At 36.6% G+C, this 24,412-nt stretch overlaps 1 protein-coding gene across 1 annotated transcript; it reads right to left on the reverse strand.

The window, feature by feature from the left end:
* Window positions 1-884: 884 nt before the first annotated feature.
* LOC128212088 (prominin-1-A-like) lies at window positions 885-20,146 on the reverse strand. The gene is made up of 26 exons (XM_052917346.1): window positions 20,053-20,146; window positions 19,533-19,615; window positions 18,865-19,073; window positions 18,390-18,510; window positions 17,418-17,484; window positions 16,018-16,107; window positions 15,510-15,715; window positions 14,954-15,031; window positions 14,099-14,162; window positions 13,433-13,509; window positions 12,988-13,070; window positions 12,443-12,601; window positions 12,032-12,155; window positions 11,373-11,467; window positions 10,714-10,798; window positions 10,413-10,553; window positions 9,761-9,841; window positions 8,518-8,601; window positions 8,337-8,390; window positions 7,267-7,347; window positions 6,824-6,892; window positions 5,803-5,892; window positions 5,193-5,278; window positions 4,742-4,925; window positions 4,206-4,324; window positions 885-2,500 (listed from the first exon to the last, which is right to left on the reverse strand). The coding sequence occupies exons 2-26, from the start codon at window positions 19,599-19,601 to the stop codon at window positions 1,006-1,008; spliced, it is 4,011 nt and encodes a 1,336-aa protein (XP_052773306.1). The 5' UTR covers window positions 19,602-19,615; window positions 20,053-20,146; the 3' UTR covers window positions 885-1,005.
* Window positions 20,147-24,412: the final 4,266 nt, after the last annotated feature.

The following is a 24,412-nucleotide window of genomic DNA, read 5'->3' on the forward strand; positions in this document are numbered from 1 at the left end:
ACTATATAAAGTACCGTAAATGACTGGGTATTAGACGCACTTTTTTCCCTCAGATTTTGATGCAAAAAAATGCCTGCGTATAATACCCAGTAACAATTTTTTGAACTTTTTTTCTGATGTCAATTTCAAGCCGAGAGTTTGTTTAGATTTATGTAGAAAGGGATGTTACTCGCGTCATATTGATCGAGTATATACGGGTTAAAACGGCAGTTGAAGATCGGGATACGGTATATCGTAAGACGTTTATAATTTCAACAAAAATATTTTATATTTGGACACCCATAATTATTTCCAAAAATAATTTATTTTGCGTACCTAATTTTCGGACACCCAAAGGACATCAATCATAACTTTCATAGTTACCAAGTTTCACAGACGAAGAATATTGATTTTTATCTTTACACTGCCTGGCTAGATTACCTAACCGTATACACCACTGTGACAATTTAATTAGTTACTACCCATCCTAAACGATTTATTGCCTGTTGAAAAGGAAGTGTGATGTATTTATTTGAGGATTAAACAAACAACAAGGGCAATCAAGGGATTAAGAAAACATCGACATGGCATGTTAATCATAATATTGGTCACCACTTTATTTGACCTTAAAGCAATAATCAGTATAACTTGCATGACCCACTTAAAATTTAAATTATCCATTTAACTTATTCACTGCTGTCAGGAGGAGGCATACATGTTCTACTAGAAACTAGAGCTCATCAACTCCAATAACAACTATCCTCAAACTTGTTTATTAACCTTATAATTTAGTAACAACCAAAACAAAATAAAGTCAACTTATACAACATACAATGTATAAAAAAAAAAAATATATTGCATAAACTATGTAGTAAATTTAAGCTCCTGATATAGATAATGTGAATTACATTGGAAATATACAAAGTATATCAAACGATCATAGTGTACACTTAGCCGTTTGAACACTTTTTCAGGTACTCATGTTAATATCTTTAACAATTTTATTATACAATTGTATATAAATATCTACATATAGGTGACCTGAGTTTTGTCCATGCACATGGCTGCAGCTGTTGGGTTTCTAGTGTGCCTAGTTTCAATAGTTGGCCTAAGCACAGCCTCAGCTGATAGCAGAGCAAGAGACCTAGGGGAAGGGAAGCGTGGTTCACCAACACTGTCTAGTGTACTGCCAGAGGTAACTAGGCATACATTGTCTGAGTTAATTGTAGAACATGCCTGTTGATTCTGATTGTCATCTCTACCAAGATGTGTAGAAAAAGAAGAGGTATCTCTGTCAGGGATGGCAGATGTGTTCAAATATGAGATCAGATCACCTCTATACACTTTCTTCTCATTCTTTGATGATGACTCCCTTTGCAATTCAAGACTTTGAAATTTCTTTGAAAGTTTGAATTCTTTCTCATTTACTGGTAAGGTCTGAGCTTCATTATCTCTTACTGTGTCTGAATACCTCTTCCCACCATGAGATTCCATTCCTGTAGTCTCAGCCACCTTCATATGCACCGGGTCACAGTGGGCCTCTATGTACCGCCTGTACAGTGCAGCAGCACGTGGGGACCGAGCCCGCACCTGGCCAGGGTATGGACAAACCTGAATTTTCAAGGGAACACTTCTTGTTTGTCTAACTTCCTTCATCTTCCTTTTGCAGACTTCACTTTCTTGTCCAAGATCAGGTCCGGAGCAGTTCTCACATATGTCGTGATCATCTAGACTGTTGTTATTAAGATTCAAAGACTCATTGGCAACATAAAAGTTGCCTAAAGGATTTTCTAATGATTTTCTTATTCCAAAATACCCGTTTGCGCCAGTTATTTCAGAGCTTTGCCCATGCTTTCTACAGAGAGCACAAGAAATACGTGGTCTTGTGTACATGTACTCCTTTGTATTAAAAAGACCACTTGGGATGGCCGCTGTTCGTTCCTTTTCATGTTCTTCATCACTTTCTAAATTACCAAGGTGTGACAGACCACTGTTATTTGCATCTTCATGTACAGCATCAATATTTTCATGTTTATCATTTTCAAATTTTCTTTTAGCAAATTCTGGCAAATCTTTTGTGTTTGTTATGCATGTTACATCATATGTAGTATTGAAACTAAATGACTTTAGACCTGTTACACTGGCTGAATCAAGTTGTGATTGGTGTTGCTTAGCAGCTATTTCTGGACTGGTGTTCCCCAGATTATTGACAGACACAATACAATTTGTGTCAGACCTCACACCTATGATATCTGTACCTTGAAGGTGCTGGTTCGCATTACTATTCCCCTTCACTGTAGTTTCAGCTGCTTTTTCCTCATTCCTTAATTTAATAAGCTCTGCTTTTACTACAGGTGTTCTGTCTGGCACTTCTTCAACATGGTCCTTGTAAATCCCTTCATCAGAGCCAACAGGATCTTGAGCTGTGTCTGCATGGTCTTTGTGCAGCTGATCTGTCCCCCTTCTGGGTTCATCTTCCATCTTGGCAAGAAGCAGGTCAAGGTCCAGGGACACATCACGCCTGAAGGAGATATACAGAACAATCAGGGATCTGATGTGTGTCACCATTTTTGTACTAGTAATTTGTAGCAAATTTATATTAGTTATTTAAATTGACAGTTCAAATAAATAGAATATGATAAGTATAAACTACATGTATGACATTAAAAACACTATAAGATCGACTCAAACATATTTTTAAAGAAACGTTCTTTGATGTGCCATGTAGTATTTGTATACTGTAGCTTTTGTTACATAGCATTTTATTAAAGCTGCACTCTCACAGATTTACCATTTTTACAAATTATATATTTTTTGTTTTGGAATGAGCAAATTTTTGCGTAAATAAATGCAAACTAGAGCTATCACTGAAGGTGATTAATACCCCCGAACGCCGCCTCTCATTATGATTTATCATTGTATGAAGTTTTATGAAATTCCATCTAGTAGTTTTCAAGTTACTGTCCGGACAAAAGTTTGACAAGAAATAAAACAGAAAAAGGCAATAACTCTGTAATTTGCTAAAATAGTGTAATGATTCATGTACACTGAACTCCTTCTCATTGTGCTGTACCATTGTATAAAGTTTTATTACATTCCATCCGGTAGTTTTCAAGTTATGCTCCGGAAAAGAAAAAAGTAACAAAGGGCAATAACTCTGTAACTGGCTGAAATAGAATTGGGGTTCATGTACATGCTTCCTCTCATTATGGTCTATCAATGTATTAAGTTTTATTAAATTCCATCCAATAATTTTCAAGTTATGCTCCGGACAAGAAAAAGTAACAAAGGCCAGTAACTCTGTAATTAGCTGAGATAGAATTGCGGTTCCTGTACACTGCACTTCCTCTCATTATGATCTATCACTGTATGAAATTTTATTAAATTCCATCCAAAAGTTTTCAAGTTATGCTCGGGACAAGATAAAAGTATTAAAGGCCATAACTCTGTAATTAGCTAAAATAGAGTTATGGTTCTTGTGCACTGCACTTCCTCTGATTGTGCTTTACCATTGTATGAAGTTTCAATAAATTCCATCTATTAGTTTGCAAGTTAATGTCTGGAAAAAAAATTGACAGCACAAAAACAAATAAAGGGCAATAACTCAGTAATTAGCTTAAGTAGAGTTATGTTTCTCGAACACTGCACTTCCTCTCATTGTGCTTTACCATTGTATGAAATTCCAATGAATTCCATCCAGTATTTTATTATACTCCGGACAAAAAAAGTAACAAAGGGCAATAACTCAGTAATAAGCAAGAATAGAGTTATGGTTATTGTACACTGCACTTCCTCTTATTATGCTCTACCATTGTATGAAGTTTAATCCAATTCCATCCAGTAGTTTTTAAGTTATGCTCCGGACAAGGTAAATTGCAACGGACCGACCGACCGACCACAGGGTGACTCCAATATACCCCCTTCAAACTTCGTTTGTCGGGGGTATAACCAGTGATAAAAGAAAATTAAAGTTTTATGGCTAAAAGCGTTACGAAAAACGGTTAAAGAAAAATACATAAAAAACATCAATTTTTGAAAATCTGCGCTCCAATTTTCCTCAGCAGTCTTATATCACTGTTTTCCATGCATTTGTTCATAAATCGGCTCGTTCCAAGACAAAAAAATATAAGAAAGTTGTCAAAACGTTCAATCTGTGAGAGTGCAGCTATAAGATAAGTATTTCCATGTAACACTGCACACAATTTCCCAAACCCTGACTACAGTACCTTGACGGTGTCTGCCTTCCTGCTCGCAGCTTCTCCTCCAGCTCCTGCATGTGGAAAAACCCAGCCGAGAATGGACCAGTGATGTACCTATGCTGCCTGTGCCACTTCTCCCACAAAACCTAAATATAGACATACAAACAGTCAGAATACTTTTATGCTTACAAACACAAACAGATCAGTCTTATAAAGCAGCAAATTAGGAAAATCTTCGGATGACAACAGTAACAATAAGTACTGATGATTTAGATTTTATCCCCCACTATGGAACAATTCAATTTCTTAAACGAAATGTACCTTAATTTTTATAAATCAAATTCATGAATACCACAGGTTCAGAAACAATTAACAGGTTATAAAGATTTTTTTTTAATATTATAAGTTTCTATTTTGCAGTTTTAATAATCAGCACATCTTAACCAAATTAAATGGAATGACATTTTTACATTTTGAGAAAAAATGTTTTTTAAACTAGGAAATCATTGATAGCTACAACTAATACCTAACATCAATACATTACTATTTGTATAATGGACAACCTGACATTGTGACTTTGGAAAGATTGGCGGAGTGTTTTCAGCACTGCAGTTGTTGTTGGTGGTGGTGTTGTTGTTGTCATTTCGGAGGCGGTATTTGGTAAGGACGACATCAGCCCCTGGGGACCCTGAGATTGGCGTGGCAGTGTTGGCTGCAATGCGGACACGCCTCTCATCCGATGGTACCCTGATGTGAGATAGATAACTTATCACAAAACTATACCTTTACTAGCATTTTGTTTCTCTTGATTATGGATGAGCGAATAAAAAGGAATTTCATGTATCTGAACAGGTCACTGATCATCATTAATTGAGTGTTGTAAAGATGGATCTATTTCTGTCCATCAAATAACCAACTGATACAGAACTAAACAGATTCAGATGTAGAGAACAAATGCAGTTGGGATAACAATTCTTTGTAGTTTGAAATGTAACAAAGTCAACATTAGCTTGCCTGAAGTACTTGGTGATGCAGCAACTGGCTATCATCATCACCACACTGACCAGCCCAGCAACGTACAGGGACCCCCAAAACACACTCTAAAACACACAGGGTTAACTGAGTGTTGCCATGGTGTTCATTGTGTAAGGTTAAAGTAGTAAAAGACCAAAAGTTACATTTCTACGGTTAATGCTTGAAATCTTTATATAAACAAGTTCTTTAAAGACTTTGCAGTGAAAGATTTAATCAATCTATCAATTTTGTGCTTCTTTTAAACAATAATGACATAAATGGTTTTGTTTAAGTAAATAGTAAGTCTAAACAAATTATATATAAAAAATATATATCACTCTGTGTACAGTTCTGTATGTGGAAGGAGGCAATTGTTGGATATATTGCTTTGTGTACAGTTCTGTAAGTGAAAGAATGCAATTGGCGGATATAAATTGATCTTAGTACAGATAATCAGTATGTGGAAGGAGACAAATAATGGATATATTGGTCTTTGTACAGATCAGTATGTGGACAACAGCTATTGCATGGTGGATATATTGCTCTGTGTACAGTTAATGCATACAAGATATATCCCATCATATATAAAAGATCCACAATGAACACTTACAAAAGCATTTAAGAAGTGATGACAAATGGAGCCAGTGACAGTATCATAGATGTCTGCTAGGATGCTGCATTCCCCGACCTCACTTTGTACCTTAAAAGGACAAGCAGATGTTGTTTTCAGGAATGAATATCTTCTCTTTTTTAAAGAGAAATAAACACATAATTGTACAGAGTTACTGGAGTTAATACATAAATAATTGTATATTTATATATTATACATACAAGGTGTTTTATAAGTTTTTCAGGTGAAGGATGTGAACACCTGTTCTTCACATCAACAATTTAAAGTAATTAGAAGTAAAAAGATTATTTTTTTCGAAGTTCTCAAAAATATAATAATGAATTATTTTTTATTACCATGTAAGATAGCATTATATTTCACTGAGCATAAGCTTTAGTTGATCGGTGATTTGACTAAAAGTGCAATGTTTACTTTTAGTATTTTTACAAAGTAAACTTCATTTGCAATCTTACACTGAAAGAAACAATTTATCTTTCTATTTCAATGCTTTAAAATCATTAGCAAGAGACTTGTGGAGCTAACACCAATGCTCATCCTGTCTGTCATTATGTTCGCAACAACAACGACACCAAATGACACAAAGGCCATCATGATAGCCTGACTTTCTTTCTTCTGTTCAAATATTGGCCAAACAGCGGGTAGCTAGGGCCAATTTGGGATTACACAGATCGGTGCCAGACAGAATATTAACCCCTTCAACCCCTCCCCCCATTCAGTTTTTATTTCAAATTAGGGGTTTTTGGTATGAAAAATACTTCAACCTGTCAAAATGAAATTACACAACTGCCTATTTGCGTAAAGTCAGCTATTGCACCTGCCAAACTTTAGCCTAATGAAGTCATACCAGAAATAACATCATTGATTTGTTTTGAAAACTTCTCAAATGTCAGAAACATAGTATCAACTCGCTGTGTAAAACAGTGAGTTTATCAAGTTATAATTTAGTCAACTTTATTTTTCATTAAACTACAGAAAAGCCTAAAATAAAACCAAATCTCACAGTGTTTAATAAGTCTTTCGCAAAAGCCATTGGAATATCAGTCAGGTTCTCTAGGAATTCATCCAAAGCCTGAAAATATCAATACTCTCCTAAGTTCACTTATGACATATAAGGAGAAGATAAATAATTATTATGCAAAACTACATGTAGCATATGTTTTAAACTAGTATCATAACTAGAAATAAGAGCAATTTCATAAATTTACCAACAATGAATGGTGTACTACTTTGTATTCAGTATATTATTCAAGAAAAAATATGCTTGCTTGGACCGTAGTGCTAAAGAATGCCCTTTAATAATTGAGGAGGAAACTTGGCTGTCAAGTGGCTTAATGGCTTTGATAAGATTAAACTCATAGCTAATGAGTCAAGGAATCATTACACCCCCAAAAACAAGTATGTAAGGACATTAAACATGTACATTGAGCATGTGAATGACCCTACCTGACCGATACTAGAGGCTGCCTCTGTAGTGATGTAGTTTGTGATGTTCTCAACACTGCCTGTCAGTCTTGTTACATCCTCCTTAGAGAAACAAACATGACATTGTAGGATAAACTGTTCCTCTGTTTTCATAATGGCATTTATGCATTTAGTTAATACTAATTTATTTTTGATCGGTTGTGAAAACAACTTTTAGCTGGTAAAATAAGAATAAACCTGATCTGTTCCTTTCATAGAAATCTAAACTGGTTTCCTTACTGTGAAGCCATGAAAAAAGGCTACTGGTCAAGCTCAAATACACAACAATAAATACATTCCAGTAAAGTTTGATTGAAATTGACCCAGTAGTTTGGGAGAATAAGTTGTTAAAAGCAAAAATTGACTGCAGATAATGCACAACATACATCAGGTGATCAAAAGAGCTTGCATGGCTAAGAAGTGCTCTGGTTAGATGTACAAGAGGGTCAAGATGGCCCTTTATCACTCACTTGAGTAAAACTTTAATGGTGCTCTAGACATTTCTATAATTAAAGGGCAATAACTCTCGGGTGCCTACAACGATTTCGCTAGTTATCAAACCTGTCTAAGGTATTATGCGTATACATCTTCTGACCAAATTTGGTGATGAATGGACAAATGCTTGTAAAACGTCCTGTTTTTTAAATGGGCTTATAAAACCTGAAAAGTATGTATTTGTTTTTAAAAAAAGACAAAGGGCCCTAACTCTTACAATATTCAAGTTGGATTTTTTTTTTCTTTCATCAAAGGGTCATCTTAAAGGAACATTTAATCGCATCGAACCACTTTTATTAAAGAAACCTGGAAGTGAACCACCCAAGGATCATTCTTGTGAAGTTTGGTTGAAATTGTCCAAGTGGTTTAGGATAAGTTGTTTAAAGGAACATATTGACAAAACACGAACACTGGACAATTACAATAGCTCACACTGAGCACTTTGTTCTCAGGTGAGGTAGAAACAACAACAGAAGTTCATTAACTTCATAAGCTACTCATATAATTTGGTTTCATATTCCAAAATTCTTTTATCATCCATTTATACCATACCATACCTTCATGGATGTCAAAGCCAATTCAACATCATCCAGCAATGACTCCAACGTAGCCTGAAAATATAAAATAGAGGTTGAAATTAGAACAAGCCCCTTAAGCCCTGCACTGGTAAAATGCCAGCTGGGCTTGTTCATATTCAGTAGTTTATATATAAATTTATTAATCAACTAGTGAACTCACCAGTTGGGTCCGTAGAGGCCCCTCCTGTGAGGTGTGGAGAAAGGTAACATTCAATGCCAAGGCCTCATATGCTGACTTGTAGTCCTGAAACATGAAAAAATTCAATTCAGTAGGGCCTCATGTATTGACATATAGTCAGGAAAAAAGAGCTGTCACAGTGACAGTTTGCTCAATGATTCTGCTGCTTTTATTTTTAAGGATTGGTAAGTTTTGGTAACATGCATGGATCACTGTAAAATTTGATTATATGCAAAACCTTAAACAGAATTTCTAATTCAAATAATAAACGGGCATAATAATGCAAGATAGCAGAATCATACTTGTATAAATTGTATAAAGTTTCAATGCAATACATCAAGTAGTTGCTGAGTTTAAATGACTTAAATAGGCTTATAAGCAAAACCTTAGCCAGGATTCTTAAGTTGAATAATTAAGGTGCAAAATTTACATTACGGTATATGCCAGACAGAGTTATCTAACTTAATTATTCACGATGGTTGGATGGATGGTAGCCATTGTATAAATTTCCAATGCAATACATGATGTATTTGCTGAGATATTGACTTAAATTGACCTTAATCAGAATTTCCAAGTTGAATAACAACGGGCCATAAATATTTGCATCATATTCAAAATACGGTTTTCTAACTTGGTTATTGATGTAGGTTGGATGGTTTACAATGCAAAACATTAAGTAGTTTCTGAGATGTTAACCTATGTGTGCTAACAAGCAAAATTTTGATCATAATTTCTAAATCGCAAAATAAAGGCTCATTATTTGCATAATATTCAATAATGAAATAGGTTATGCATATATCTGAAGTTTCTATGCAATACATGTGTTTGCTGAGATATTGCCTTAGATGTGCTTACATGCAAAACCTGAACCAGAATATCTAAGTTGAATAATAAAGGGCAATAATTTGCATTTTCTGCAAAAATAGAGTTATCTAACTTGGTTGTTCAAGCAGGTTGGATAGTTGAGTTTCATTGTGTAAAGTCTCAATGCAATACATCTAGTAGTTGCTGATATATCAACCTGAGTGCTCACATGCAAAAGGTTATCTGCCAGGCCAGGGAGGTCTGCTGAGTCCAAAGCGAGAAGGGGCGGGGTAATAGAGAACATTTAGTTACCTGACGTGTAAGGTTGTCGGCTAGAGAAATCAGGTTGTCTGCCAAGCCAGGGAGGTCTGCTCAGAGCCCAGGGTGGGTAGGGGCGGGGTAATAGAGAACATTTAGTTACCTGATGTGTAAGGTTGTCGGCTAGAGAAGTCAGGTTGTCTGCCAGGCCAGGGAGGTCTGCTGTGTCCAGGGCGGATACCACCTACAGAAGGATAAGTTAAAATTAACTACAGCTGTCATTGAATATGATTTATACCCCTGAAAGCAGCCCACAGAAAATGACAGTGAAATATTTAGAAATTCCAAGATTGACAATGCTGTGAATAGAATTATGGTTCTTGTACACTGCTCTTCCTCCCATTGTGCATTATCATTGTATAAAGTTATAATAAATTCCATCTAGTAGTTTTCAAGTTATGATTTGTACAAGAAAATGTTACAAAGCGCAATAACTCTGTAATCAGCTAAAATAAAGTTATGGCCCTTGTACACTGCACTTCCTCATGCTGTGATTAACCATTGTATGAATTTTAATTAACTTTGAACAATTATACTTCAATATAAGCCCTTGACAAGAAAAATTGCATTGAATGTCAGACCAATCAAACCAAGCGACTGACTGACTGACTGGTGTAATTGTTTGTCAGTAGTTATGTAGACCTTGTTGCATTCTCTAAAAACACAAAACCAAATGTATAAAGAAATAACTTTTTCTACCAAATACTGTTAACTAAGTAAGAAACGCTATGCAAAGTCAGAAATAAAAAGCCCACCTCCTGGATGCTATCATTCTTCCCCTGTTGAATAGTGAGGTTTGCGGTCAATGAGGTCAGTTGAGAGATGTCAAATGTGACCAGGTCCTGGACACTGTCGTTCACCTGACTGACCAAATCCGGTCCAATAGACGGCAGGTACTAGATAGAGCAACAGACGCGGGTATTTCATGTTAAATGTACAATAAAATCATGCAGCTAGATATGTTTATCTTCAAAAAGCTCTACTTGAATTCGTTGACAGCTTCCAGTGTAAGTATTTGTTTAACTGTGCAAGTATTTGAAGACAATGGCCACTTACCTTTGAGATGTTATATGTGTCTACAATGTCCAGTACACTGCTCAAGTTCACCGTAGAAAGAAGTGTACCTCCTGCACGACATTCCCTAATAAGCAGTCAAGATATAAACATCAGTACTGCTAGCAGATGCCAAAGTTCATTCGCCAAAAAATATCAGCCAAATTTCTGTTATTAGTCATTGTAGTTTACTTTTACTAAGTGGGTAATTTCAAAGTGAACCCTAGTTTAGAGCCATTTGTGCAAAACATTTTGAGCATGGCTTGTGCTAAATGAATGGTTTAATTAAGCAAAAAATAACAATAACACTTTTATCAATTGTTCTAGGTTTCATGTGAATATCTTTAATGATTTCTCATTAATGTCAGAAGTTTCTACAAGACCCTGAGTACCAACACCACGGCCATGACAGAGAACTTGGCCTATTTTCTTTTTTCCTATTTTTTTTTTAAAAACAGATGTCCTAAAAATTCAAATTTAAGATGAGAGGGTAAATTAATGATTGCGTTTTTAAATAAAATGAGAAAAAGGCTAATACATAAATCAAACTTAGAAAATCATATCACCAAATGATAATGCAAGTATTCAGAATTTGGAAGATTTGAATTTCAATCCATGTCTTATACCCTCTATAAATTAATACACAGTCATATACCACTTACTTGATGATATCATATGTAGAAATGTTGAATTCGTCAGTGTCCAGGATCATTGTCCCCAAAGGTTGTCCACCTGTTAGCCAGCCACTGTCTACCATCTGTATAATACCATGGTGATTACTAGGTAACAACAAAACCAGCGGCGTACCTTGCATTACGCAAATACTCGAGCTAGAACTACTGAAAAAATAACTGAAACATGACAAACATTTAAAATTTAAATGCGAAATTTGATGTTAAAACCCAACCCTTACCCGGTTAAGGTACAATGGTACCCATAATAGTAACATGTAAAGCAAACAATACAGTTAAGTACAAGACGTAATGGTTGAAAAAAGGCCGAAATGTTTCATCTTTGTTTGCAATTTACATGTGATTTGTGTAAAATATTAGTGATTTTAAATACAAAAAAGCCATGAAATATAAGCCAAATTGCACCATCAAACAAGAAAATTCAGGGGGGAGGACCCCCCTACAAACTGGTTGCGAGTACATGCTAAATATGTACGCCCCTGAAAACCATTAATGTACTTTTTGCTGTATTACAAATTACAATTACCACATGAATGTTGCTATAGGCTACTTATTGATTCTTTTAATAAGACTTGGTGCGAGGCTCCCAATGTACACAGCTATCTTCAAACATTTAAAATAAGACAAACCTTATGAAACACAGTGTAGTCTGCAATGGGCTGGCAGATCACTGCGAGGTTGCCCCCGACCACCAGTAGTACAGAACCCAGTAGAAGGGCCAGGAAGACGGGCAAGCACCCGATGTATACAGAGCTGCAGGAATAGAAGTGATGCAGTTTCAGGAAATAATACAGAGATACATAATATAGCAGCTATATGCAGCATTGAGTATAATGAAGCAAACACACTCTGCTTTAAACTATTTGTTAAAAACCGGTTTTCGAAGAATTGTTGCTATCTGATTAGGATTTAACAGAATAATATTTTTTGAGGAAAGAATTCTAAACCGGATGATTTTGAATTCTCACACTTCTATAGGGGGGGAGTTCAGAATTGTTTTAGGAGAAATGAATGACATCAAGAGTCCCAATATTTCCTACCACATGATACAGGTGGATCCACAATGGCCCGCTTTGGATCTGCCATGCCGGGCCATGGTAACAAATGGACGCGTACACAGGAATCCAAGAACTAGCCCTACCAGGACCATCACGCACAGCACACCCAGCCACCCGCCCAGTACTGCCGAGCCGAGGAATCTAAAACATACAATGAAAGAATTTACAGGGATCTGAAAGAATTTTTAATGCTTTAATGGACGGAGCATACAATGAACATTTCTTTTGATTATTAGATCTACAGTAAAGACAAAAAGGTGACTTTACATTTATTCTAATGATAGGAATAAAAATGTTGTCTACTCTACCGACAGATTACTCACTTCAGCATAAGGCGATAAAGAATCTATTAGTTTTGTATATGCTGGTATCATAAAATCGCACAATTAGTAACAATGTAACATGCGTCCCAAATTGAAGTCTAATCATTGTGTCAATATCCTTACCTGTACCTTATGTGTTCATTGTCATAACATAGTTCCAATGGACAGATTAGCACAAAGGTGCCACATGAAAGCATTACTCACACTTTCGGTTTGAAGTCTTCGATCAAGTCTACCCCATCCTTGACTGGTTCCAGCATGTTTTCAAGACCAATGTCACTGGAACTCTGCAAATTATACAGAGAATTTCTGGGCATTAATATGACCTATTTAGACCTTATTCATTTCCTGTCAGCCATTATATTTTAGGTTGTGGCATATCTTGTTCAGTAAAATTTTTCACCTAATGCAGGCTTGTCAGAATAGGCAATAGTGAACATGAGGATACTTTTTCTTTTGATAGAAACCACTGGATTAGGTTTGTGATACTTTTAAACTACCGTTAAATTGTAAATAATATTGAAATCATGTTTTAATCAGTTTATCGGCATAATAATAGTTTGAAAACAAAATGGGGTCTCAAATATTTTAGACAACACAACTCAAGTACAAAGCTGTATTCCTAAGGATAACTTATTCAGTTTCCTACAAAGTTAAAGTTGTGAAGGATGTCCACCACCATCCCGTCCAGTTCATCCGGCACTGTGTCCAGCGTCGACACTGCACCTACAACAAACCAATCTGTTTACTGTAAACTGCTCATTCTTTGCGAGGGTTTAATAAATTAAGATTTATCAGAACATGAATTTAAAACCTTACAAATATAAATCTATCTAGTATACTTTTACAATATCAAGTCATTGGCTTAGCATTTAACTCAACTGTGTACAACTTACTTTAATTCTTGATGTTCTTGATTGTTTGTTTTTTTCCTTTAATGACTTCCAAACAATTTTTGAGATTATGTTTAGTCTAAACATAATCTGAAAAATTGTTTGGTAGTCATTAAAGAAAAAAAAATACCAATCTAGAACACTTTGTCAAGATTTTTTTTCAAAGAAGTTTCACTGATGTGTCTTTTTCAGCAACAGTTTCATTCCAAGAATGTAGCAGAGTCGCTCTTAATTAAAATTACAAAACTTTTAACCAAGGCAAATATGTAAATGCACTGCTCATGCATTTTGATTTGATAGATTCTTTAGTGAACCAAGATTGGTAATTTAACAATGACAGACATGTAATCCAATTTTTAGCATTATGTCAATAACTCAACATTGACATTGTTCGACTTGGCCCAAAGTTTATAATAACCTACTTGACAAGGCATCCCCACTGGAGTTTCTGATCATCTCCGGTAGGAGAGAGAAGATTGATGATGTCTGAAAATGCAAAATCAAATTACTGATGCATAAAATCTTATCAGCACTTGTCAGGAAACGCATTAATCATATATTTATTATAATGGTAAGCCAGACAATACCTCAATACATTCTTTATACAATCCATAATTCCATAAAAAAAAACTACTGGCAAGATAAGACTCATATGTAAACTGGTAACAAAATATAGCAAGACTTCGAATAAAAACAACCTGGCCAGAGACAAATTAAATTTCCAGCAGACAGATAAGAATTTTAACCTGTCTGCTCCCATCAGGCAACTTATAAAAAACGGTAACAGAAATGGTTCAAAATGAATACAAATTGGAAATCTAAATAAAAATACATCAAATGCATTAACAATCATAGCTTTTTCATGAAGCTGTCAAAGGAACTGATGATGCATTATTCAATCTTGACTGGTTTATAATTGATGTCACTTACTCGTGAATACTTGTGTAACTAGTGCATTTCTTACTGACATTTACATTTTAAACTTTACGTACATTGTACATGCATAAATATGTAATAATTTTCAGTCAACACTATGTAGAAGAGGCAAAGCCAGGAGAAACAAATGCCAACACATGAAAGAAAGTTTTTATTGCTTAAATTTATTTGGGCATGTTTAAAATCTTTCTGGGCAAGGACATTTTGAAATCAGCTTGCAGGAGAGGCAAGTTCAGCAAAAAAATGTATTTCGTCAATTCCCATTGAACTTAAGAAGGAAATTCATGCAAAAAAAGAAAACTGAATTTTAAACAGCAAAGGGTATAAAACTATATGGTTACCGTGTTGACAATTTGTTGGAGGTCAGCATCTTCAGCCTCGTCTACCAGAGTTTGTAGGATGTCCACCACATCTTCCAGCTAGAGAACAAGAAAGGGGATTTGTAGAGTACACAGTATAAATTATTATGATTCTGGATGGTTTTGAACCAGAACATCAAAACCCTCAAAAGATTTGTAGAACTGTGATAAGAACAGTACAAGTTTCCCTTCCCTTTTAAACAGAATCAGTTTATCAGTGGTTGAAATTAACATCTTAGCCCGCAAGCCCTGCACTGGCAAATTGTCTTCCGCGCTTGCTCAAATTCTGAATTTTATATAACAGCTTCTTCAAAAATTTGATGCCAAGCAATAGTATAAGAATTCGGAATTGTTCATTCAAAAGTCTAATTTCAATGACTATTTATATTTTGAAATCAAAGATTCCTCATACATCCTCTAAGATTCTTTCTTAAAAATTTACAATTGATGATCAGGTTTTTCAAATTTTCAATATGGTTATTAAACTCATTTTCCAAACACTTGTAACTTTTTTTTAACATTTTTACAGTAAGCCTACCTCCTGTGTGGGTACATCAAGGCTCTGTTCACCACCCTGGGGCAGGTCATCACAGAACGAGTGGCCGTCTGTCTGACACTGGTTATACAAGGTCTGCAGGTCATTATCCAGGGCATCCAGCCCGCTGACCAGAGCCAAGCTGTGACCCAGCACATTGACCACACTCATGTTCACACTGGGAACCATTTTGGAAATGTCTGACAACACTGGAAATACACATATTTTTGCCACAAATGAACTGCGGAAACTTGGCTGTGCAAATATAAATACACATATATATCATACATTTGTCTCTAAACATGTTAATTATCAAAACAATATGAATCTGACTTTGATATATAATAATACATAATAATATCATAAAGTGAATATTTTGAAAACTTCTATAATGAATCAGTATATTGAATCCAATGTCGGCTCTGTGTGGAATTGGTCTTGTTTTTGATAATAAACAGTATATATTATGAGCCATATAAAAGACAGAAAAATTGAATAAGAATTGTTTTACCAGATATGAAATCCTGCACAGTTGTGTTGATATCTGTGATGTGGGCATCCGTGTCCAAGAGAACTGCACCGGCCAAGCTTTCAGGCAAACCTGACATCAGGAAATGGATGCAATTTTACTATTCCAAATAGTTACAATGTACAATATTATATAATGGATAAGTAATTTAAAACACAAACTTCACCAAGTAATATGAGAATGCCTTTTTTTCTGATAAAAGCCATTCAATTCTTTACGAGGCAATTTGTAATATGTCATTATTGTTTAAGTGAAATCTGAAATAGTACGCTAACGATTAATTATTTAACAAGGGGTTAATGCGGAAACCGCATTGGAGCAAGATTTTTCCTTTTCCTTCTGGTACTAAACATACAGCCAAAAAATATTCTGATTAAGTTTCTTGAAGATTGGATGAACACTGATCTTCAATATTATTTTGACCAAAAATCTGACTGTGTTTCATGAAGACTGGATAAACACTGCTGAATTTATAGATGCATTATTTTCCCTGAATTGACCTATTGCCCTTTATTTTACCCGAGATGACTTATTCTGAATGAGACTGAGTTTCTTAACGGTTAGTCAACATTTATGAATTTTTGAGAGGAATGAGAAACTTAAACACATTTTTTTTTCTTAATATTTGACCTAGTGACCTAGTTTTTAACCAGATATTATCTGGCCAAGTTTTTTGAAAATGTAATAAAAAAGAAGGAAGGAAAGAAAGACAAACTTTAAACATAAACAAGAGATGTTAGTGAAACATTTATGCCCCCTTGGGAGCCAAATTGTTAGTAGGATTTGGACACTTAAAATATGGACAATCAGAAAACCTTTTTTCAGCTTACAGTCACACTGACCTTGACCTTTGACCCACTGACCTCAAAATCAATAGGGTTCATCTGCTGGTCATGACCAATAAGCCTACCTAGTATGAGGTCCCTGGGTCAAAGCGTTCTCAAGTTATTGATCGGAAACCGTTTTTCATGTTAAGGTCACACTGACCTTGACCTTTGACCCACTGACCTCAAAATCAATAGGGTTCATCTGCTGGTCATGACCAATACACCTACCAAGTATGAGGTTCCTGGGTCAAAGCGTTCTCAAGTTATTGATCGGAAACCGTTTTTCATGTAAAGGTCACACTGACCTTGACCTTTGACCCACTGACCTCAAAATCAATAGGGTTCATCTGCTGGTGATGACCAATACACATACCAAGTATGAGGTCCCTCGGTCAAAGCGTTCTCAAGTTATTGATCGGAAACCATTTGGTATTCCGACCGACCGACAGACAGACAGACAGACCGACCGACATGTGCAAAACAATATACCCCACTTTTTTCAAAAGGGGGCATAACAAATATAACAGTCTGTATGTTGAACATAAATGCTCTTACTAAGGATTCTTGTTTTAACATCTTCAGTTGTGCTGTTTGCATTATGAAGAACAACGGCTGTAATATCCTTGAAAGAAAAGCATATTCTTTAAATGAGATTTGTGACTGACAGACTGATTATAATATTTAAAAAAAATCATAATTAACTTTAAAATCTTTGTTCAACACCATATTTTTAAAGTTTCAGAGAGATACACAGTAAAATGCAACTAGGGCACAGGATTCACTTGCCTGCCTCAATTGGGGTAGCCAGTGAAAAATCCAGTATTTTGATAATTTTTAATCCCCCCCCCCCTTACACCTTCATACATTTGTACAATAATTTTGGCTCTTTATCATTTCCTAGAATCTCAAGGGTAGTTGTTTAGGTGTAGAAGTGAAAGTATTAATGTAGACTATACAAAGTGTATGATTTGAAAAACTTGTCAACCATGTTCTAAAAAATACAATTCTTTCATACTGCAAATACCCTTTGATATACAGAAAATGTATTTCAGTTACTGAAGATAAAAGACAAATTTAGCAATCAACACTTTCTTCATTTACAAGCATGGACATGCTAGCACCAACATTTTATAGGTACATGTAAGCCTAAATAAACGTCCAAATGTATGACAATTTTATTCTTATAGACTGCTTTAGGACCAAAGATATTTATTTTTTCAATGGAATGTATTGAGTCATTTGTTGAGTCATGGAACAGGTCAACAATTTACAATTTAGTACTTAATGCAGGTGTTCAAGTGATCTTACCCTAGGGGTATGTATACACATGCCTGTCATATTTTGTATATTACTGAATGTTTAAAATTATTTCCTTAAATGTAGCTTCATCAGATTATGCAATAACTTTAGAACAATTTAATACAGCAAAACTATTATAGGTTCAGTTGCATATCTGAATGCCCCTCATACAAAGATTGCTAGCTACTTTTGAATTCTGACTAAGTCAATTGTGAAGAGGGGTGTCACCTTGAGAAACATGTGTAGAAATGTGATGACATCCTCGATGGAGGCTTCAACCGACTCCAGCACAATGCCCGGGCTGCCAGTCAGGCGATCCACGCTCATGGGCACACAGAAAGCCATTGCTCTACACATAAATTTGTTAATTGACATTTGCAGCATATGTAATGTAGGGAAAATTTTGCAATTTTACTGATTACATTAGTTAAAAAAAATATATATACTGTGGAAACCTGTTGGCTTAATATCCCAGAGACATGCAAATATCGAGCCAATCAGTCCTTTACATCCAGTTTGAGCCAATGAGGAAATCGACCCAAGCAATACAGAGCCAATGGGTTTCAACTGTACATTTTTCAGATAAACAGAAATGTTTAGTCTCAGACATATAATTAAGAGAAATAGCTAGAATCAATACAAGTGAAACCACTGAGAGCAAAATGGACCACATAATCCTTCAAACACTTGCAGCAGATCTTACCCTACTATGCCGATGCATGCTAGTAAAATGACACCATTTGCAATCTGGCATGCTTTCTTGTGTTTGCCAATGTCAGCTGATGTAATGCTGCCACCACACCGTCCGCAACAGCGACAGCAGCATACACACAATGTAATTGGCACTAACAGCAGTGTAGCAATAATGCCAAGGCCAGCACCAATCAACAGAGGTAATTCAAAGTCCAAAACCTGTCAGAAACTTGACACATATTAGTATATTCATTTATTTACATGTATGTATATATATATATATTTTCATGTTTTGTTAAAAATTACAATGACTTCTTATAATGTTTCAATGAAGTCTGTAGCTATTTCGGGGCATCTTTTAGACCTCTTTTAGGCTGAAACAGCCATAATTCCCATTAAAATCAATTTTCATAATAAACTGGTAGCATGTTATTCACGGTGAATGTGATTTTTGGTTAATTTGTGCTGTGACCAAGTTTAAGTTCATAAGTGGCGTTTCTTCAATTTAACTTGATTGAGGTGTTGCGAATTAAGTATATACGTATCATGTGATCTACTATAAAAAAATCAAAATCCCCAATCTACAGCCTTAGACTAAAGCGCACTTCCAGGCACCAATCACCTTGCCCAACTTCACTCAACCCAAGACAGAATTCTGTTAAAAAGTAATTCAAGTACCTTATTGGGAAATTCTTCTTCTGCAATTATATCTGGGAGATTATCTCCATCTAGAGAAGCTCCATACATCCAATTTGCAAAATCTGAAAAGCATAAGTTCTGATAGTGAAAATGGAGTCTTTAATAATAAGGGAAATAACTCTCACTTGTAATAGAGACAGTAAACACAGTGTAAGAATGAAGGCACAGGGTCATATTGCACCAGGGTCGCCACACTAATGGGCGTTTATCATTTTTACATTTCTTGTGTTGTGTATGAACTGGTCTCCCAAGTACAACATCATCTATGCCTTGGTAAGACTAGCATGTTTAGCAGAGAAACAGAGGAAATTGGATTACGCAAGCGAATAATTGTTTTGATAATTGTCAAACGTTTTAGACATAATATACTATTCACAGTATTTGCTGATGATCTGCTTGATAAGGATAATTCTTGATAAGCTGAAACAGTGATAAGTTGTTACATATAATTCATTTTTGCTCGAAACTCACACTATGGAAATTGAACCCCCAAACTCACCCCATGGAAATTGAACATGAGTTCTTATGCTCTCTGTAATGAACCCAGCAAACACTCCCAGCTGCCAATCTTCGTACACTATCTTGTAAATGATATCAGTAAAATGAGTATCACTTTGTCCAAGAGCATAGCAGAAAATAAAACTGAAAATTGAGAAAACGAATATTTTGTTCATATCCATTTTGACACTTCTGCGTGCCTTTTAAGCTCCATGACGTCACTTCCGTTTACACCAAGAAAACGTTTGATATTCGGTCAAAGTTAAAAAAAACATAGACAATTTTATAATGAATTATTTCTTATTACTAGTTCCCTATTCCTTATTCGTACAAGTTATCATCTGACATGCTTGATTTTGTCCATATTTTTTAAACCACATCGTCGGGAATTCATTAATTATGCGTGAATGTGCACCCTATACAATATATAATTATGAAATGAAATGATTTTCCGCGCTTCTTTTAAGATAAATTGTATATATATAGGGAAAAGCTATTAAGAAGGATAGGGGGAGTAGAAAGAGAGGGACGAAATCAAAATGAGAAATATGGGGGAGAAAGAGGAGGGGGAAATATTAGAGAGAAAGTAGGAGGGAAGAAGAAAGGGGGATAAAGAGGAGGGGGTATTAGAGAAAAGGGAGATGGAAGTAGAGAGGGAATAAAGAGGGGAAGAAAGAGGGGGAGGAAGAGGAGGGGGAAGATTAGAGAGAAGGGGATGGGAGGGGAGAAGAACTGGGGTTAAAGAGGGGAAGAAAGAAGGGGGATATAAAGAGGTGAAGAGAGAAATGGAGAAAGAGGAGTGGAAGATAGGGGAGGGACATTTGAGTTGAGAGGGAATTGAGAGAGTGGAGAAAGGGGGAATAGTGGTAAGACATAGATGGAGGTATGGAAGATATACAGGCAAAAGTGTGAAATGACAGGGAAAGAGAGCAAAGATGGAGATGAAATGCGGAAGCTGAGAGGTTGAAAGCATTATAAGAAAGTTTTTGAGATTAAAGAGGAAAAGAGGGGAGGGTGTATAAAGGGAAGAGAAAGTGTGGGCAAGGGAGGCATACATAAGAAAGTAATCAAGATGTGATAGATCTCGAAACATGTGCGACCACATACACATGTTCGATGGTGGCTCAAAGAGCTAAAAGGAAAGACAGAAGAGAGGAGACAGATCTCGTACCATGCACGACCACACGCACGAGCGGTGGCTCTGAGAGCCAGGCTCGGGAACCAGCACCGCTAGTTCCCGTACAAATGCACCCAAGATTTGAAATCCTGGGAGTTTGTCATAAAACAAAACTTGAAGGTTTATATGGCAGATTTATATTACATTTCCGTGGAAATGTTATTTGTATAAATGCATGAAGTGGTACAAAAGAAAACAACATGTTATAGTATTATATTTCAAGAGCTCTATTCTGGAATAGCAATTCTTCAAAAAGATAGTAAAATGCCTTATTTAAGCGATTTATTTTTATTTTTATGACTTCCGATTATTGTTTATTCAGTCTATTTATATTATTATTAGATATTCTATAAATAAGTGTATTATTATAATAACAATGATACACAGTAACGCCCGTGGATATCACAATGAAAGGTGCGAGAAACATGGCCATGAATGAAATATGATTGTAAGTTGTAGACCGGCAGAAAATGATAGATTAACTCTTGAAATATGAAGAGTTCTGAAACAGTGCCGTATATACAGTGCGCCATGAAGACGCCACGCAGCCACATGCAGTATGCGGCAGATATGTCACTGCATTTAGTCGCGTAACGGCGCCCCGCATAACGCACCATTTGAAATACTTAAACACAGTATGAAGATGTTCCTTTATTTATTAATGTCTGTTTGGGGCAAATGATTGATACAACATGAAGGAAATAAAATAAAATATAGTGGCCGAGAAACTAAACAGTAAATTTGCTTAGCCTAATGCAGAAAAAAAAACATTATCAAAGGGAAAAGAAGTGTCCTAAGTCCATTTTGATTCGAAATTGGGAGCATAAATTGTGAATTTCATTTCACTTCATATCAGGCTCGATAACATAAACTTGTTGTGTAAAACTCCGGCCTGAATCGGAAGCTGTTCGTTATGATCTAGCCGTGCAAGACTTCGGTGGCAACTCTCGAGAAGCACGGCTTCCTCGTTATCGCAGGTGAATCATGGCTTCCTCGTTATCGCAGGTGAATCACGGCTTCCTCGTTATCGTAGGTGAATCACGGCTTCCTCGCTATCGTAGGTGAATCACGGCTTCCTCATTATCGTAGGTGAATCACGGCTTCCTCATTATCGTAGGTGAATCACGGCTTCCTCATTATCGTAGGTGAATCACGGCTTCCTCATTATCGTAGGTGAATCACGGCTTCCTCATTATCGTAGGTGAATCACGGCTTCGTCGTTATGGTAGGTGAATCACGGCTTCGTCGTTATCGTTGGGGAATCACGACTTCCTCTTTATCAGAGGTGAATCACGTTTTCTGCGTTACCTTAGGTGAATCACGGCTACCTTGTTATAGTAGGTGAATCAAGGCTTCCTCGTTATAGCAGGTGAATCACTGATTCCTCGCTATCGTATGTGAATCACGGTACCCTCGTTATGGCAGGTGAATCACGGCTTCCTCGCTATCGTAGGTGAATCACGGCTTCCTCGCTATCGTAGGTGAATCACGTCTTCCTCGTTATCGTAGGTGAATCACGGCTTCGTCGTTATCGTTGGGGAATCACGACTTCCTCTTTATCAGAGGTGAATCACGTTTTCTGCGTTACCTTAGGTGAATCACGGCTACCTTGTTATAGTAGGTGAATCAAGGCATCCTCGGTATAGCAGGTCAATCACTGATTCCTCGCTATCGTTTGTGAATCACGGTACCCTCGTTATGGCAGGTGAATCACGGCTTCCTCGCTATCGTAGGTGAATCACGGCTTCCTCGCTATCGTATGTGTATCACGACACCCTCATTAAGGCAGGTGTATCACGGCATCCTCGTTATCTAAGGTGAATCACGGCTTCTGCGCTATCGCAGGTGAGTCACGGCTTCCCGTTATCGTAGGTGAAGTTCGGCTTCTGTGTTGACGTAGGTGAGTCACGGCTTCCATTTATCGTAGGTGAAGGTCGGCTTCTGTGTTATCGTACGTGAGTCCGGCTTCCGCGTTATCGTAAGTGAAGCTCGGCTTCTGTGTTATCGTAGGTGAGTCCGACTTCCGCGTTATCGTAAGTGAAGCTCGGCTTCTGTGTTATCATAGGTGAGTCCGGCTTCCGCGTTATCGTAGGTGAAGCTCGGCTTCTGTATTGACGTCGGTGAGTCACGGCTTCCCGTTATCGTAGGTGAAGCTCGGCTTTTGTGTTGACGTAGGTGAGTCACGGCTTCCCGTTATCGTAGGTGAAGCTCGGCTTCTGTGTTATCGTAGGTGAGTCCGGCTTCCGCGTTTTCGTAAGTGAAGCTCGGCTTCTGTGTTATCGTACGTGAGTCTGGCTTCCGCGTTATCGAAGGTGAAGCTCGGATTCTGTGTTGACGTAGGTGAGTCACGGCTTCCCGTTATCGAAGGTGAAGCTCGGCTTCTGTGTTATCGTAGGTGAGTCACGGCTTCCCGTTATCGTAAGTGAAACTCGGCTTCTGCGCTATTGTAGGTGAGTCCGGCTTTCGCGTTATCGTAAGTGAAGCTCGGCTTTGTGTTATCGCAGGTGAATCATGGCTTCCGCGTTCTCGTAGGTGAAGCTTTGTCCCATTTCAAGTCATCCTTATATGTTAATTATTTTGGATCTCGCTAATTACACGTATAAATGTAATGTTAATATTTTTGTAAATTAGGTCAAAGTTACACAAAAAGGTAGAGTTTAAGTAAAATTCACCTGTAATAAAATATGTTCTGTTCCGTTCCGATACAAGCCCATGTTATCCGGGTTGAGGTGGTTGGGGTCGATACGACATTCAACGTTCGACGGCAATGCCTCCATGGACTTTACATAGGTCGCACTCTCGCCTCACAGTGCCATCGAACATGATCAATATAACTTGTTTTACAATCGTTATTACATGAATTGTGTATGATTTAGGTGTGGTAGTGCCCGCATGTGTTTCCGCTGAATCGCGTAAGTATTTACATGAGTTGTCGCCCTTTAATTACTTGACATTGTTTTGTCCGACCTTAATAATTACCATGTAATTAAAAGACATAACTTAATGATATTTAAACATCCTTTACTACGCCGGAATATTTTAACCATCGATATTTTATGTGAAAAAGTTTATATTTTATTTGAAATATTTCGCATTTTGAATGCTTTAAGTTTGAGAAGTAGTTATGTCAGATGGCCAAAATAAAAATTACACACATGATACAAAAACAAAACAAGTGGTCTTA

Source organism: Mya arenaria, chromosome 12, assembly GCF_026914265.1.
Source record: "Mya arenaria isolate MELC-2E11 chromosome 12, ASM2691426v1".
In the NCBI taxonomy this organism is placed as follows: domain Eukaryota; kingdom Metazoa; phylum Mollusca; class Bivalvia; order Myida; family Myidae; genus Mya; species Mya arenaria.